This window comes from Halichoerus grypus, chromosome 14 (genome assembly GCF_964656455.1).
Source record: "Halichoerus grypus chromosome 14, mHalGry1.hap1.1, whole genome shotgun sequence".
Classification (NCBI taxonomy): Eukaryota; Metazoa; Chordata; class Mammalia; order Carnivora; family Phocidae; genus Halichoerus; species Halichoerus grypus.
The window spans coordinates 19,450,173-19,468,759 of NC_135725.1; the positions used below are offsets into that span (position 1 = coordinate 19,450,173).

Below are 18,587 nucleotides of genomic sequence, written 5' to 3' on the forward strand. Positions count from 1 at the left end.
TTTAATTGAGAGAGAATGCACATGCATGCACCAGAGAGGGAGTGGGGGTGAGAGCAGAGGGAGAAGGAGAGAGAATCTCAAGCGGACTCCATGCTGAGCACTGAGCCCGACACAGGGCTGGATCTCACAACCCTGAGATCATGACCTGAGCCGAAATCAAGAGTCAGACGCTTAACCGACTGAACCACCTGGGCACCCCTAGAATCCTGTTTCTAAAAGAGTGTCTAACAGCTGGTTTCATCAAACACCAGTTTGGTAGCTTCTGAATTAGGCAATAATAAGAGGAAAAAAGTCTGAAATAAGATATCAAGGGAGGAATTAAGTTTGAAATTTATTTGGGAAATAAGCAAGACTTGGTTGTGGGAAGTAAGGAGGAAGTAGGAGGCAGAAGCTGGGGTCCCATTTGTGTGACTGAGGTCGGGTGGTGGGATCATTGAGGTTGGAAATAGGGAATAAAGAACTGTATTGGGGAGAAGAGTTGAGGTTTGGACGGGTTGAATTTTAAAGCACCTGCAGAATGCAGGAGATGATGGGTCGATCACTGGATGCGCATGTGAAGACATGGAAAGATAAAAATTTGAATGGCGTCAGCACGTATAAAAAAATCACGAAAATGGTTGAGGTCACAGAGAATGTGGGGACTTAAAAAAAGTTTAAGTCAGAAGCAGAGAAAGGATTTTGAGGAAAGCGGAAATAGCATTTCAAGAAGGAAGAAATAGATAACAGTGTCATGCTGCAGAGAATGTGTTTGGCTTTGGCAGTTAGGTCCCTGGTGACCTTAATGGGAGTCATTCAGTGAAGTGGTAGACATAGCCAGATTGAGACAAGTGGAGGGGACAGGGCCGCTCTGAGGGGACAGTGAAGAGTGGGTATAGGCTACTCTTTGAAGGAGTCTGGATGAGAAGAGGAAGCAAGGAGTTCAAAAAGAATTTTTTTTAGACTGAGAGTGACTTAAGTGTTTATAGGTTGAAAGGAACGAACCCATCAAAGGAGATAGTGAAGATGCTGAGGATCGAGAGGCTCACCCGTGCAGCAGGATCCAAGGACGTGGGAGCATGAGCTACGTTAATGCTGTTAAGACAGGAAGAAAGAGATGCGAACAGGTGTGGATGTAGATTACTTGATTGCTCAGTGAATTTGAGGTGGCTCACCTCCATACGTGCAGTGCAAAATGATGAGATAAGTAACTTAAAGAATTGGGAAAACAGGGAAATACGGTAAGGAAAAAACAGGGATACAGTTCATAAGGCAAAGTATTTAAGAATGACTTATACTCTTCAAGTGGGATGAATTCTGGCAAGTTAGGGGTGAAATAAGCATTGGAAAAAAGTAGAAGTTAAGTGAGTTTGTGCTGATAACCTCAGTTTTCTTTTTTAAAAAGAAATTTTTTAAAAAACATACATGTACAAAATTACAGTTTTAAAATGGTTGCATAATTTATGTGGGTTTTTTTTTTAATCATTTGAAATGATTTCATTAAAAATCATCGGGGCGCCTGGGAGGTTCAGTCAGATAACCGTCTGCCTTCAGCTCAGGTCATGATCTCAGGGTCCTGGGATCGAGCCCCATGTCGGGCTCCCTGCCGCAGCGGGGAATCTGCTTGTCCCTCTGCCCCTCCCCCTGCTTCTGCGTGCGCACGCGTACTCTCTCTCTCTCAAATAAATAAATCTTTTTTTTTTTTTTAAAGATTTTATTTATTTATTTGTCAGAGACACAGCGAGAGAGGGAACACAAGCAGGAGGAGTGGGAGAGGGAGAAGCAGGCTTCCCGTGGAGCAGGGAGCCCGATGCGGGGCTCGATCCCAGGACCCTGGGATCATGACCTGAGCCGAAGGCAGACGCTTAACCACTGAGCCACCCAGGCGCCCCTAAATAAATCTTTTTTTTAAAAAAAGAATCATCAATATGGATATTTTGTCACTTAATGTGAGGATTTTAGAAGGTTAATGTTAAACTTCTACTACTACACCTGAAGCAATGTCACTTCACTGAAATACAGTATTTTCATCTGGGTTAGAAAGTTACAAGCCTGTAACTTTACTGAGAAGTTACTGTGTACCTTTGCGAGTGATTACCCGAGCATGTGCAGTCTATGCAAAGAGGAGTTTTCTGAGGTTTTAAAAACAGTGTCAGATGTGATACTCTAGCAAAGAGTTTGTAGTCCTGCCTTAAATCCACATAATTACAATTGGTCATAATTACTATTGCAATAATTACTTTTCCATTCCTAGCCAGTACTGTGTCCAGGAAGCAGTCTAATTTCAAATGGATATTTACAGAATAATCCCCAATCTCAAGATTTTCAGAGGACCAGCAAGATAGGCGACAATAATTAATTTTTTTAAAGATTCTGATTATGAACTACATGCTGGAGCTGATCACGTAACAAAGATGACTGAACACATTCTTTTACTCTTCCAGAATCTCATTGAAATGACTGGAGAAATACTAAAAATAGATTAATAGCAGAACTGGAAAACCAGAACATGAACAGTGTGGAATTCCTAGAAGATAAAAAGCAGATTATCGAGGATCAGTTAATTAAAGAGTGAAGCAGCTCAGCCATTCTGCGCACCTTTGAAGCACCTAATTCTGGAGTTTGCCACCAGGCTAAGGCTAAGAAAACAGCTCTTTGAGGTAGGAGTTCTGACACAGACACACTGGGATCGGAGAAGAAGGGTGTTACCCAAATGACTCCAAGGAGGAACCGAGGATCTGCTGCCCAGCCACTCGCTCTGGCTGTGGGGAGCAGCCGCTCCCTTTCTCATCACCACAGGCGCCCATGGTCAGCATCTGTGTTCACTAAAAGTGGGACAGTTGTTTGGCTGAGGAAAAGCACTTCAAACTGTAATCTTAGGTCTGCATCCATAAATACGCCAAGAATCATCAGATTTGAAGAAAACCAGTAACATAAAAGGAGACACCAAATTAAAACAAAGTAACCTGTTCAAGAAAGTAGAAGAAGAAACAGAAGAAATGTAAAAATGAATATGATTAAGGTCATATTCATAAGGATATTGTATCCATAAACAATAAGATGCTAGGAAAAAAATATTTAGTCTCTAGAAACTGAAAATATAATTATGAAAAAACACTCAGAAGATGGGCTAGATTGCAGAATGGGTTCAGCTGAAGCTTAAATTCATGAAATGCAAGATTTGAGAGATTCTCCCTAATATGCCCTGCAAAGGGATGAAAGGTAGATATTATGAAAGAAAAGTGCAAGTCCTCCACAAACTCAGACGTATAGTAATTGCACAAGTAGTAAGCAGTTGGCATATAGTAAGTACACAAATGCTTGTGGAATTAATGAGACAACACAGATTTCAGTATTAGACTTCTTATTCAACAACTAAAAGAAATTTTTCTCTAAGAATTACTAAGCACACTGAACAGTGAATCTGTGATGAGATTTTAAATCAAAGCAACTGATGATGCCATGAGATCTGCCATTCCCCTTTATAATCATGAGATGCCTATAATCAGAAAAAGTCTAAATGAATATTAATGCATATGGGAAAATAAAGTGAGCTCCACATCACCCTCAACCTGGGAGCCAGCTGATGAAGCATCACTATTTAGAATGTTGCTGGTTGCAACACACAAGGAAAAAGAGAGTGAGGCAACGTTCACTGACTTAAAGCTTCTGCACACATGCCACTTCTCACACTTCATTAGCCAGGAGTGTCACATGGCCGTGCCCTAGTTCAGAGCAGGGAAGCACAGTGCGGACTTACTGTGTCGAGACAAGGAGAGAGAAGCGAATACGTGTCAACAACTTTCATAGCTACCAACTGCCAGGAATGGGAGGTGGAATTTAAAAATCCAAGAAAAGTCAGGAAAGAGAAAAGTTGTTACATAGGGGAAAAAAAAAGTAAGACCAAATGCTTTTCTCACAATAAATCTAAGTAGGTTAAATTCTCAAATTCCTTAGGCTTGAGTAAAAACAAAAAATCCAACTATGCACTATTTACAAAAAGCAAATCTATCATGGATTATAAAGAAATAGACAAAGGTATACCAGGCGGATGCTAACAAAAGTGGGTGTGGCTTTGTTAACTTCTGGCTAAATAGAATAAATAGAATCCAAAATGAAAAGCATTAAAGGGGGGCAAAGAAGAAAGCATTTCTTTTTGACTAATAAAAAGTATAGTTTGCTGAGGGATTTTTTTTTTAACATTTTTTTTAAGATTTTATTTATTTCTTAGCACAAGCAGGGAGGAGGGGCAGAGGGAGAGGGAGAAGCAGACTCCCCGATGAGCAGGGAGCCTGATGCGGGGCTTGATCCCAGGACCCCCGGACCATGACCCGGGCCAAAGGCAGACGCTTAATCAGCTGAGCCACCCAGGCACCCCTTGCTGAAAGATTTTTTAAAATATATCTCCAACCTAAAAACTCAGTTTCAAAATTGATGGAGTGAAAATTTTAGAAATACAAGGAAAAATGGACAAACCAATTATGAGAAAGGCTTTAACACATCTCTCTTCAAAATCAGTGGATCCACCACTACACACTTATTAGAATGGCTAAAATAAAAAAATATGGTACAAGTACTGGTGAGGATGCAGAACAACAGGAATTCTCATAGACTGCTGGTAGAAATGCGAGATAATGTGGCCACTCAAAACAGACTGGCAGTGTCTCTAAACAGTAAACATATCATACGACCCCCACCGTCACTCCTGGGTGTTCACATAAAAACTGGTACATGAATGTTTATAGCAGCTCCATTCATAATCACCAAAATGTCTTCCAACAGGCGAGTGAATAAGCAAATGATAGTGTATCCACACACGCGATAAAAAGGAATGAACTACATATATAACAACTTGGGTGAATCTCAAAAGTCCTATGCTAAGTGAAAAAAGCCCCAAAGTTACATACTCTATGATTTCGTGTATTTGACATTCTTGAAAAGGCAAAACTATGGTGATAAGAGGATAGATCTGTGGTTGTCAGGTTTTGGGGAGGGGGGAGGATTTGATAACAAAGAGGCTATGCAGGGGTGTATCTTTTGGTGATGAACTTCTGTATTATGATTGTGATTATGATTGCAGTGGTGGTAATACAAACCCATACATACGTCAAAAATCATGGAACTGTACCCTCCTGAGTCATTTTTACTGTATGATAATGTTAAAGCAAAAAACTCAGGTCCCACCCCCTACCAATAGGTCAAGATAAGGAAGGTATTATAAGTATTTTGTATCCACCATGAATACAAAACGTTCTTTTGGAAGATCTATGGAACACTAATCAAAATGATTGATATGAGAGGGGAAAACCTGTAAAATGCAAAGATCCTACAGATCGTGTCCTCTTTGCAAAATGTAATAAAACTAGTAACAAAACTAGTTGACTTGGAAATTTTTGAATTACCTTTTACACCTTTTATTAACTCCTTGATGGGGGAAATCAAAACAAATTATAGACAATTTAGAGTGAATAAAAGTTACTTCTCAAAACCTAGGAGATTCTGCCAAATAAGATGTTAGAGGAAAATTTATAGGTTTTGACTTATTTTTCAAGAAATAAGAAAACTGAAAATAGGGGCACCTGGCTGGCTCAGTCAGTGGAACATGTGATACGATCTCTCGGTTGTGAGTTTGAGCCCCACACTGGGTGTGGAGATTACTTAGGAATAAAATCTTAAAAAAGAAGAAGAAAAAAAAGAAAGCTGAAAACAGGTGAAATAAAACTTAACTTTAGAAACCAGAAAAAAAGGTAAGCTGAAAAAGAAGCAAGGGATTTAAAAAGTTAAAAGCAGAAATGAATAAAATAGAAAGCAAACACATCTTGATCAATAAAATTAAAAAGTTCTAATGTAAAAACCAGTAAAAGGCAAACCTTTGAAAAATATGATAAAAACAAGAAGTAACCAACAAAAATATATAACCAGAATTAATAATTTTTAGAAAGATAACATACTTTTTTAATTAGAAGGGAGTACTATTTACAATTTACTCCTAATGTAATTATATAGCTTCATTCCAATTTGAAAGAACCAGATGAAGTGTGATGACTTTTTTAAAAAAATAGATTCTAAAAATACATAAGAAGTAGAAAATGTAAATAGACCAAGTAATTTAGGAGAAATTAAAAAGGTAGTATGAGAACTTCTTTTAAAAAGGCAAATACTGGGGTGCCTGGGTGACTCAGTTGGTTAAACATCCAATTCTTGATTTCATCTCAGGTCATAATCTCAAGGTCATGAGATCAAGCCCTGAGTCAGGCTCTGCGCTCCACACAGAGTATGCTTGACATTCCCTCTCCCTCCCCTTCTGCCCTTCCCCCTACTATTTGCACATGCTCTCTCTCTCTCTCCCCCTCTCTCATAAATAAATAAAGGCAAATGCTACCAGACAAACCTTCAAGGCATCCACATATTTGTAAACCATTCTAGAGGATAGAAAAGAAAATGCAAAGCTGCCTAATTCATTCCATGTGGAAAGCATAACCCTGATACCAAAACTGCACAAATAAAACACAAGGAAAACTGTAGACCAATCTCACTTAACAGAGGTGCAAACCACTATAACTCACTAAATTAACAGATTAAAGAATGAAATACCATCTTCACTGCCGAAAAAAGCATTTAATAAATCAAACACCCTCTGGTACTCTTAGCAATCTAGAAACAGAAGGAAACTTTACCTTGTAGCTTGATTAAACGTATCTATCTGAGATCTACACAAACAAACTTGATGAAAAAACTTAGAAACTGAGAAAATACAAAAATAGTGCTAAAAAGTATACACAACGCAAAGACAGTTGTCATCATAAATGTTTTTGGACAAAAAGGAAACTAATGAGGGGCGCCTGGGTGGCTCAGATGGTTGGGCGTCTGCCTTCGGCTCGGGTCATGATCCCAGGGTCCTGGGATCGAGCCCCACATCGGGCTCCTGGCTCAGCGAGGAGCCTGCTTTTCCCTCGGCCTCTGCCTCTCTCCCTGCTCATGCTTTCTCTCTCTCTATCTCTGTGTCTCAAATGAATAAATAAAAAATCTTAAAAAAAAAAAAAAAGGAAACTAATGATTATCCACTGGCATGGTATTACAATTAATGAGAAACTTAGTAAGCAGACAGGGCACAACACCAACATCAGAAACTTTTTTATACACCAGCACTAGCCAATTAGGAAATGTATGGAGGAAAAGATCCTACTCATGTAGAAATAAGGTTAACAGAGAAATGTTAAGGCCCATATGAATAATAATAATAAAAAAATCTATGCTGAAGGATATAAAAATAGACCCCCCCAAATGGAGAGTCATGCCACAGTTCTAAGAGGAAGACCCAACACAATAAATGTGTCCATTCTACCAAAAAACTCATAAATTCAAAGCAATTTCATATAATCAAAGCAAGGGTTTTTAAATGGATAGAACAACCTGATTACAAAGCTCATCTGGAAGACCATGCACAAAACAACTCTGAAATCAAAACAGTCCATGGAGCAAAAGTAAATGAAATAATGTGGTATTGGCACAGGAATAATCAAATAGGTTAAAAGCACAGAACAAAGAATCCAGGAACAGAGCCACGTATACAAAGGAATTTAGTACTTGAAAAATGGCATTACAAATAGGTAAGGAATGGGGTGCTGGGTGGCTCAGTCGTTAAGCATCTGCCTTCGGCTCAGGTCATGATCTCGGGGTCCTGAGATCGAGCCCCACATCGGGCTCCCTGCTTGGCGGGAAGCCTGCTTCTCCCTCTCCCATTCCCTCTGCTTGTGTTCCCTCTCTTGCTATGTCTCTGTCAAATAAATAAAATCTTTAAAAAAAAAAAATAGGTAAGGAAGAGTTGAACTATTCAGTAAATGATGCTGGGATTACTCATTACTTGGAAAACATTTTCTTCTTTCATACCATGGAAAACAAAATCCAGATGAATTAAACATTGAAATATAAAAATAACTAGAAATATTGGAAAATTACTTTTAATAAATGTGGGGTGAGGAAGACCCTCTTAAGAAAACCCAGTATCCACAAAAGAAAAAAACAAAAACAAAACAAAAAAACTTGATAGATTTGACCACATTAAAAAATGTCAAAATTCTGGGGTGCCTGGGTGGTGCAGTGGGTTAAGTGTCCGACTCTTGGTTTCAGCTCAGGTCCTGACCCCAATGTCGTGAGATCGAGGCCCGCATCAGGCTCTGAGCTCAGAGTGAGTCTACTTCAGATTCTCTCTCCTCCGTCTGCCTCTCCTGCTTGTGCATGCTTGCCAGCACGCTCTCTCTCTCAAATAAATCTTTTAAAAAAAAATGTCGGGCGCCTGGGTGGCTCAGTCGTTAAGCGTCTGCCTTCAGCTCAGGTCATGAGTAAAATCTTTAAGGAAAAAAAAAAGTCAAACTTCTGTACACAAATTAAACAGACAAAAGGTTGGGAAAATATGTAAAACATAACAGAGGTTAAATACAGCTAATATAAAGCACCCACAAACCAGACAAAAAATGGACAAAGGATATAAAAATATTTTTATAGGGGCACCTGGGTGGCTCAGTCGTTAAGCGTCTGCCTTCGGCTCAGGTCATGATCCCAGGGTCCTGGGATCGAGCCCCGCATCGGGCTCCCTGCTCAGCGGGAAGCCTGCTTCTCCCTCTCCCACTCCCCCTGCTTGTGTTCCCTCTCTCACTGTCAAATAAATAAAATCTTTAAAAAAAAAAAATTTTTATAAACAAAAATATAAACATTCAACTTCTTAAGAAATCAAAAATTAAAATGAGATACTGTTTTTTAGTCCTTGAAGCGTCAGATATGAGACGACGGGTGACAGTGCTGGAGATACTCTGAGTAAAGAGCACTCTCGTTGCTGAAGGATGTGTAAGTCGATACAGTTCTGGGGGTGGACAATTTGGCAGTGTATATCAATATTTATTTATTTATTTATTTTTTTTTTTTTAAAGATTTTATTTATTTATTTAAGACAGAGAGAATGAGAGAGAGAGAGCACATGAGAGGGGGGAGGGTCAGAGGGTGAAGCAGGCTCCCTGCCGAGCAGGGAGCCCGATGCGGGACTCGATCCAGGGACTCCAGGATCATGACCTGAGCCGAAGGCAGTTGCTTAACCAACTGAGCCACCCAGGCGCCCCTGTATATCAATATTTAAAATGTGTCTAGCCTCTGATTTAATAACCATGATTCTAAGCATCCAGCCTAAAGACATATTCACACGAGTCCTAAGAGTCAATAAGAATGTGCATTGAAGCATTTTTTTTTAAAGATTTTATTTATTTATTTGACAGAGAGAGACACAGCGAGAGAGGGAACACAAGCAGGGGGAGTGGGGAGGGAGAAGCAGGCTTCCCCCTGAGCAGGGAGCCCGATGCGGGGCTCGATCCCAGGACCCCGGGATCATGACCTGAGCTGAAGGCAGATGCCTAATGACTGAGCCACCCAGGCGCCCCAAAGCATTTTTTGAAATAATAAAAAATTAGAAACAACATAATTGTACATAAATGTGGAAATTATGGAATTAGTACCTACCAGTTCCTACCATGCAATACTCTGCAGGAGATAAAACAGCAGCTCTGTATGTAGTATGGACACGGAAGTATTTTTAAGACATACTGATACGGGGTGCCTGGCTGGCTCAGTCGGTAGAACATGCAACTCTTGATCTCAGTGTTGAGCTGGAGCCCCACGCTGAGTGTGCAGATTACTTAAAAAATAAAATCTTTAAAAAAAAAGACACACTGACATGAAAAACAAGTTCTGCCATAATACTTATTGCACACTATTTACATTTATATCGTTAAAAACCTGTTTACACATATACGGTGTACATTTTTGTCTGTGCGTGCCTAGAAAATACTCTGTAATAATACATATCAAGCTGTTGAGAGTGACTCTGCAGAAGGCAGGAGGATTGTGAGGAGGGACAAAAGGGGGCTTTTCATATTTTACTCCATTTACTTTAGGTTGTTTGCTTTTTTTTTTTTAAAGATTTTATTTATTTATTTGACAGAGAGAGAGACAGTGAGAGAGGGAACACAAGCAGGGGGAGTGGGAGAGGGAGAAGCAGGCTTCCCGCCGAGCAGGGAGCCCGATGTGGGGCTCGATCCCAGGACCCTGGGATCATGACCTGAGCCGAAGGCAGACGCTTAACGACTGAGCCACCCAGGCGCCCTGCTTTTTTTTTTTTTAACGTAGGCTCCATGCCCAGTGTGGAGCCCAATGTGGGACTTGAACTCAAGACCCTGAGCTCAAGACCTGAGCTAATATCAAGAGTCAGACACTTAACTGACTGAGCCACCCAGGTGCCCCTGATTTTGTTTTTTAATAAGCCTCTTTTTATGGTTGACAAGTAATTTTCTAAATTCTCTTCATCACAGAGACCTTGGAAAATACAAAATACAAAAATAGATGTCCCGTGTCCATCTATTTTTCAAAATCTGGCTGTCCTAGTATCTATGTGGAAAATGAGCTTTACCCTGTAACCTGTGTAACTCAGAGCTTTAAACCCGATGGCTTCTTACATAGTATATTCAAACTGCCTTTTTTTTTTTTTTAACTACAACCACACAGTAAAAATTATATTTTATGCGAAGGAAAAGGTAATTGTCCTGGCCCACACCTGCCTTGTGTGCACACGTAGTGAACGGAAAATTTCATCGAACAGCTCTTACTGTACTTCTAGTGACACTCTAGTATGTTCTGTCCTGTTTCATTCCTTTAAAAAAAATTCTGTTTGCAACCCACTAAGTAGGTTTCACAATCCACAACTGGGTCATGACCAATGGTATGAAAACACTGGGGAGAATGCTTCAGACACTTGTTCTGTCTACTCCTGACCAAACTGCTGCGGGCGTGCAATGCGAGGCTGTCCCACCTTTGCATCCCTCCAGGGGTCAAAGTCCTTCTCCATTTGTGCGTTACTTGCAAAGCACAGCTTTCTTGAGCTCTTTCCCTCTCATTAGGTAATTTACGTGAGATTCCCCTTTAAAAAACCCTTTGTTACAGTGAAAGCCTGAGTTTTCAAACTGATGCATCTACACAGAATCCTAAAAATATAATTTGGTTAAAGAATTAAAAAAAAAACAAATGTCCTGTGATTTAAGGCACTTGCTTGGTGTTGCTCACGAGGCACGTAATGTACTTACTGGAAGGGCTGAAAGGGCTCAATCCCTTAGTACAGTTTGTAAATTTTAAACCAGTGTGAATTTAAAAACAAAAAACAGAAAAACAACCAAGCAGTTTAGAGTTAGATAAGGACACCTCCTATAGATTAGATAATCATTAACTTTGTTCCCAAGTGACTAGGGAGGATTACTTGGTTTATTTTAAGGTCTCCAAAAGATAGTCCTCAATGTCCTTGACTGTGGAGGAGGCTCTTTTTTGTTTTTGTTTTTTTTTGACAGAGACAGAGAGAGAGGGAACACAAGCAGGGGGAGTGGGAGAGGGAGAAACAGGCTTCCCGCTGAGCAGGGAGCCCGATGCGGGGCTCGATCCCAGGACCCCGGGATCATGACCTGAGCCGAAGGCAGACGCTTAACGACTGAGCCACCCAGGCACCCTGGAGGAGGCTTTTATCTCTACACCGGAAAAACCAAACACTAAACTTTGCAAAAATCTTAAAACTAGATAATCCCCGGGACCTTTTTTCTTAAAGGATAAATTTGACCGCGGTGTGAAAACAGAAAAATCAGGAGAGGGGATAGGAGAGGTGTTGTATAAGGTTACACAACAATATTGTATTATAATCATCAAACTTGCTAAGAGACTAGATCTTAATTATTCCAACCACTAAAAAGAAATGATAATTGTGTGACGTGGTGGAGGTGCTAATTACCGCTACACTGACAATCATACAAATGTATCAAATCAATGTGTTGTACACCTTAAATTAACAAAATGTTATATGTCAAAAATATTTCAATTAAAAAAGCTAAAATCAATTTACTAAATAGCTCTAATTTCTTTACACCGAAGTCAAACCAAATCTTTTCTAAGAACCTAGTGCCTTGGGGCGCCTAGGTGGCTCAGTCAGTTAAGCGCCCGACTCTTGATTTCAGCTCAGGTCATGATCTCAGGGTCGTGGGATCGAGCCCCACACGTCAGGCTCTGCGCTCACTGGGGAGTCGGTTTGAGATTTTCTCTTTCCTCTCCCTCTGCCCCTTGGCGTGCCTGCTCTCTCTCTCTCAAATAAATAAATAAAATCTTAAAAAAAAAAAAAAAGAAAGAAAGAATCTAGTGCCTTATTGTATACCAGATAGGAGACACTTTCACGTATTATTCCAAGACCTGGAAACCTATGAGGGGTCAAAGGTGTTATCTTTATACCCTTTATATCAGTCATACCCTGGTTCAAGCTATTGCTTACAATCAAGTGAACCGCTAGCTGTTTTTGGGACGAGTGGCAAGAATGGCAAATTTGAAGCTATGGAACATGGTTTTCTTGGTTTCCTGCTCTTCTTAGGCTTATATAATTTTCTGTAGTTGCTCTCTTATCCAATGTAGTTAATATAATAACCTTGTAACTATATAATAAGTTTAAACTGGCTAATGCTTCAAAATTTTTGGTATAGATTTCCATTCATTTTTTATTTTAAAAAATTAAATATTATAATTTTTTAAAATTACATCACTTTCTTCAGGGGCACCTGGCTCAGTCGGTTAAGCATCCGACTCTCAGTTTCAGCTCAGGTCTTCATCTCAGGGTCATGAGTCCACGCTGGGCATGAAGCCTACTTTTAATAACTTTTTGCAGAAATCACTCATCTTAAACCGAGTGAAGTCTATAGTCTTCAAGGCCTAGGTTTGAATACAATTGATAAGATGAAGTTTGGTGTTTTCTTTCACTGATAGGAGCAGATTTACCCTGAACCTTTTACTGCGGGTTAAGATTTTAGGTCTTTAGGTTAAAATAAAGCTTCAGGCCTACAACCCTCAGTTGTCCATAATTTTGCCATACCTTTAAAGTATTTCCTTTTTGTCCCAATTTTAATAAATGTGCTGCCAAAGCAAGCACTCAAGTATTCCCTTTTATAAACAGGACGAGGATCGAACTTTCCACTAACCTGAGTTAACTCTGTTCCACAATTTACAGAGAGATGGTAATCATTTAGGGTTTCTCCCTGTTTGGTCAGCTGGAAACCCGTAACTCTTCTCTACAACAAAAAGATGCCTCTCTGCCTATTTCTCCATCTCCCCCACGCCCCCCCACCGTTCTCCCTTGAAGGAGAGTCAGTGCCTCAGGCCTTGGGTGAGAACTAGGCCTTGCCGGTAGGACGTGGGTTGCCCTTCTGTGTTAACACTTACATTGTGCTTCAGCCCTTGCTGGTGACTTCAGCGAAATTAGAAGCAGCTTCATTTCTTCAGGGACTTCAAAGTCCCATGTGGAAGAGGCAAGGTGCCTGCTGGAATGAGGAACGTCTTACCTCCAAGCAGGCAGAGATGCGTCTCCGAGGTGGGTTTACTTTTAAGGGTGCAGCACCCGGGCCTCGGCCGGCTTGGACTCCCGCTAGCCATGTGGAAGCCTCCGTGGCATAAGGACTGACCCCACGAACGTGGGTTTCTCCCAGTTGAGTTTCAGTTCACAAGTCAGGGACTCCAGACAACTGGCCAAGGGGGTGACATCCTGGAGCACCTGAAGCCGGATTGTTCTGCAAGTGGAGGCAGCTGTGGAAAGAACCAGACTCTACCACCATCGCTGAACGAGCCCCCTTTGACTGACCCTGAACTGAAGGGGAACTGGGCAGGAAATAATTGTGGATTTTTAATTTCTTTAGAGCTCAACCTTCAAGAGAAAGGATATTAATTTTTTTTTTTAGACTTTAATTCCTCCCTGAGAATTTAATAATGTGAGGCATTTCATACAGTTCAAATCAGGGCATTTTAATATTGCCGGCATTTATTATTTGGAGTAGATTTATGCCTTCATTTGAATTCACTGCATAATCTCCAGCAAGCTCTATCGAATGCCCGACCTGGGAAAATCTAAGATGGAAAACAGATTGGGGAGTGCATTTTGAGGCTAGAGCATTGGGATAGGCTTGAGGGAATTTAATCGGTGCTCCATTGAGACCCATTTCAGAGCCGTCGGGGTCCCATGGCTGACCTCAGGAGGACTCACAAGAGGATGGTGATGAGGCCGGGGAGCACTCAGCATTTTCCCAGGAAGAACAGCGGCACTCGTGCAGTGCTGAGCCCTGTGTGTTAAGAAACTCAAATGTTAGAGATACTGGGGACACAGGAAGAGACGTTTTCCCCTCCCTTCCTGTGTCAGCCGAAGTCCGTAAAGGTGAGCGTCTGCTTTCTCAGAGCTTTCGGACACTCAGCGTTCATTCTCCTCGTCAGGCCCCCTTCCTCCTCCCAGGATGAAGGAGTGGCTTATTCTGGCTGTTGAGGTCAGCAGTGGGGTTGTTCATTACACAGCTCAGCCTCCTCCTCCTGGGTATCTTCCGGATCCTGCCTGTCCCCGTTGCCTGCCATTGCCTGGTAAGTCCATTCCATTTGGTGAGGGAAGAGGAGAGAAAGACTAGCCTGAACTTGACTCTCCATCCTAGCCTGCAGTCCACCTTGAAAAGTACTGACGTGGCTACTTTAATCCCCACGAGAGCCTATTGGGCTTCCGTGAATAGGTTTCAGCTGGGTTCAGAACTTTGAAGGGAAGAACAGTAGGATTAATTAGCATCCCAGAGACAACACAGGCTGTGTTCCTTCAGGTGTCAAGACAATATAATAATTAACTCTGGAGTCCCACCACCCCGGCTTCTGTTCTAGGAGAGAATGACTATCTTCCTCAGTTCCAGGTAGAAATCCTGCTGAAACCACCTCACACCCATTAGGATGGCTACTCTAACAAACCAACAAACCCCAGAAAGTAACAAGTGTCGGTGAGGATGTGGAGAAGGAGGAAGCCTCGTGCACTGCTGGTGGGAATGTGAAATGGTGCAGCTGCTACGGAAATCAGTATGGAGTTTCCCCCCACACATTAAAAATAGAACTACCATATGATCCAGCAACTCCACTTCTGAATATATACCCCAAAGAACTGAAAGCCGGGTCTCAAATATGTATTTGTACACCCATGTTCATAGCAGCATTTGTCACAGTAGCCAAAAGGTGGAAGCAACCCAAGCATCCACTGATGGATGGATAAACAGAATGTGGTAAAAAAATATGTGAGGTAACAGAAAATAGATATACTGGACTCTAAAATACATATATTTAAAATAAATATATGGGCTCCTGAATCCTGGCACCGGGCTCCTAAAACCCTTGTCATTTCCTAAGTGATAAGAGCACTAGGAGCGTCTCTTGTTCCAATGAGGTGACTCTGGATGGGCTTCTGGATGGGGGCTGGTCACCAAAAAAACCAAAACATAATTAGCAGCTTGGAGTTTTCAGCTTGGCTCCCCCTTCTCTAGAGAGAGGAGAGGGGCTGGAAATGGAGTTAAAAATTAATCGTGCCTACGTGAGAAAGCCTCAAAAAAAATTCCAGTAGTATAGGGTTCTGAGAGCTTCCAGGTCGGTGAACACATCCACGTACCAGGAGGGTGGCACGTGCCACACATGGGACAGAATCTCCTGCCTTCAGAACCCTCCCAGATCTCGCCCTATGGATTTTTTTTTTTAAATCTGGCTGTTCATCCATATCCTTTATTATAGCCTTTAATAAACTGGTAAATATAAGTCAGTGTCCCTGAGTTCTGTGAGCTGTTCTAGCAAATACTCGGATCCAAGGGGGAGGAGGTCATGGGAACCTCTGGTTGTAGACAAGTCAGACAGAAGATGTGGGTAGCCTGGGGACCTACTCCTTGCTATTGGCATCGAAGTGGGGCAAAGTCTTTTTTTTTTTTTTTTAAAGATTTTATTTATTTATTTGACAGAGACACAGCGAGAGAGGGAACACAAGCAGGGGGAGCAGGAGAGGGAGAAGCAAGCTTCCCGCCGAGCAGGGAGCCCGATGTGGGGCTCGATCCCAGGACCCTGGGATCATGACCTGAGCCGAAGGCAGATGCTTAACGACTGAGCCACCCAGGCGCTCCCGAAGTGGGGCAAAGTCTTGAGGGACTGAGCCCTTACCCTGTGGGATCTGATGCTAACACGAGGCAGGGAGGGTCAGAAGTGAGTTAAATTGCAGTACCCTCAGCTGGTACTGCAGAATTTCTTGGTGGGGGAAAACGCCCACACCTCCAGTGTCAGAAATGTGGTGAGTGTGGTAGTCCTGTGGGAGTAAAGACTGGGATTTTTCTAATGCAACATACGATAGAGTAGTCACATGCACAGAGACAGAAAGCAGAATGACAGTAGCCAGGGCCAGGAGGAGGGGAAGTTGTTTAATGGGTAAAGAGTTGCAGTTTTGCAAGCTGGACGTGTTCTGGTGGTTGGTTGCATGCATTGTGAATGTACTTAATACTACTGAACTGTACATATAAAAATGAGTAAGACGGTAGGTTTTTTTGATTATTTGTATTTTACCACAATTTTTTTAAATCATGGGGAAGATTTGGGACGAATGCCCTTGGATCAGGGGCTCATTCTTGAAACCATCAATTGTGGCCAATGGGCAGGGTCAGCTCAGAACATCTGAGCCTCCACTCCTACGAAGAAAGGAGCACTGAGTGTCTGCTGCTGCTGGCCTTCATATAATTTGAAACTAGTAAGACGCTGGGAAGCTCTAGAATCCTGTGGCTGAAAAATATCTGTGGCAAAGAAAATCATAAATGGAGCTGAAGTCATTGGAATTTTTGCAGAAGAAACAATCCTGTATTTTTTTTTTTTTTACAAGGAAAAGGAAGGGGTGAAGTATTTCTTCTGAGTTGTCCAAGCATAGAAGAATAAAATTAATAAATCTCAGAAGTTCAATCCGAGATGCCAGGACAAGAAGGGCAGGAGAGACAGAGTCCTTTTTTTTTTTTGCTGAAGCCCTAGGATACAGTGTTCTTGCATGATCAGTATTTCCCAGTGATGTATGATCTTCGGAGTTCAGGCCCTTAAGGTCATGTATAATTTGCAGCAATAATGACTTAGTGATTTTAAAATAAAAACGTCTTTCTTTTGTAATGTCACCTAGCACTTTGGTTCAGGATAAAATGTTAATAATTGATTTTCTGTTGAAACTTGGTTTTCCACTGGGCCAGCACCTCATACTGAGTAGTCTTACCCGCATGGGTGATGAACTGGAATGTCTGAGAGACACTGCACATCAGCAAAACAGCTCAGAATTCTGATTATTGACAGAATTTGAGATGAGGTCATCAGGCCGAGCTGTGCAAAGGAGGGGAAGGAGAGGGGATATGTAATGTTTGCCTTCCCAGCCCTCTGCCTTTCCTCTGTGAAGACCATCCCACTGTGGGACTGAACTAATCACACCTCACTTCAGTACTGGGGTGCTGTCAGTCCTAGTGCTCTGCACCCCTGGGTGCAGAAGTAGGTATGTGACCCAAAGGCCCCAGAGTCCTTTCAAGGTGATTTTCAAACTAGAAGCAAGGGAAGAGAGTCCCTTCTTCTCTCATGGCAAAGACAGGACAGTCCCTGGCCATGGTTTCAGGCCTGAGGAGAAAGCCAGTTTGAGAGAACGAAATGATGTGAAGAGAGAAGCAAAAATGGGGGACAGAGACATATGCAAATACACAGCTTACAGCACATGGGGGTTTTGTCCAGGTTGTCCCTGAAGCAAAGCCTCACCCTTGTCCACTGCCTTGAGGTTTGGCTCCAGGTTCCACAAATGGATTCATTTCCCCTCTGCCTAAGCTGGTCAGAGTTGAGTTTCTATCATTTTCAATGGAAAGAGTCCAGGGATACAGCCCAGAGCATCTGCACAGGCCACCCAGCACTCATAGGATGAGGAGGTGTCCCTTGAAGATAAACTAGTGCAGGATTAGGCTACTGCCTTCCCTTCCTGGGAAAACAAGGAGTAGCAGGAAGTAGGCTTGAACCCTGGACTCTGCCTTCTGCTCCCATCACTAACTGCGCCATCTTGGATGAGTTATCTTCTGGAACTCTGTAAAACGAGGGGGCTAGACAACGCACGCCATCCAAAGGGCATTCCAGCTTATATTATTTCAAATATTGAAATGTCAGTTTGATTTATGCTACTGAGTCTTCTCTTGGTTTTGACCCCAAGTCTGCCTTTAGTTCTTTGCCTGAGTCTTGCTCACTTTAACAGGGTTTAAACGTTAGTCCTTCCTTTGTTGGCTAGAGGGAGTAAGACAGGGAAAAATAGTGCACCCTGTATCTCCCCAGTTGAGTTCTCAGATATTTAATAAAGAGAGGATACCTGTTATTGGCAGCATAGGGCATCAAGAAGGCAGAAGAAAGAAGAATCACCAACTGTCCTTGGCCTTTTCTGCTCCTGAGGCTGAATGCTGCCATGGGCTGATGTTTTGCTGCAGGACAGAAGTGGCTAAAAATGCAAGGGATATGCAGACAGAGTTGAGTTCTGCTGTTTGGGCAGTGGTTAGAGTTGCTACTTTGGAAGACTTGGAAAAACTTGTGTAGGTATGAGTTCCCCCAACCTAATTATGTAAGAGCCTCTCAACAGCCTGGGATTATTGTTCTTAAAATACACTGGGGTTTCTCTGTTCTTTTCAGGAAATATCTTGTCTGTGTTGTGAGGAAGGGGAATAGTGTGGTGTCTCTTG

At 41.9% G+C, this 18,587-nt stretch overlaps 1 protein-coding gene and 1 long non-coding RNA gene across 2 annotated transcripts in view; one reads left to right on the forward strand and one right to left on the reverse strand.

The window, feature by feature from the left end:
• CEP78 (centrosomal protein 78) overlaps window positions 1-7,806 on the forward strand; it is a 39,525-nt gene extending 31,719 nt beyond the window's left edge. The window contains exon 18 of the mRNA XM_036122977.2: window positions 2,421-7,806. Within this exon, the coding sequence (XP_035978870.1) occupies window positions 2,421-2,431 (11 nt within the window). The 3' untranslated portion in view covers window positions 2,432-7,806. The remainder of the gene's footprint in view (window positions 1-2,420) is intronic.
• A 1,659-nt stretch (window positions 7,807-9,465) lies between these two features.
• LOC144380016 (uncharacterized) lies at window positions 9,466-18,350 on the reverse strand. The gene is made up of 4 exons (XR_013443684.1): window positions 18,224-18,350; window positions 14,072-14,147; window positions 13,377-13,617; window positions 9,466-9,673 (listed from the first exon to the last, which is right to left on the reverse strand). It is a non-coding gene; the product is annotated as an uncharacterized LOC144380016 (long non-coding RNA).
• Window positions 18,351-18,587: the final 237 nt, after the last annotated feature.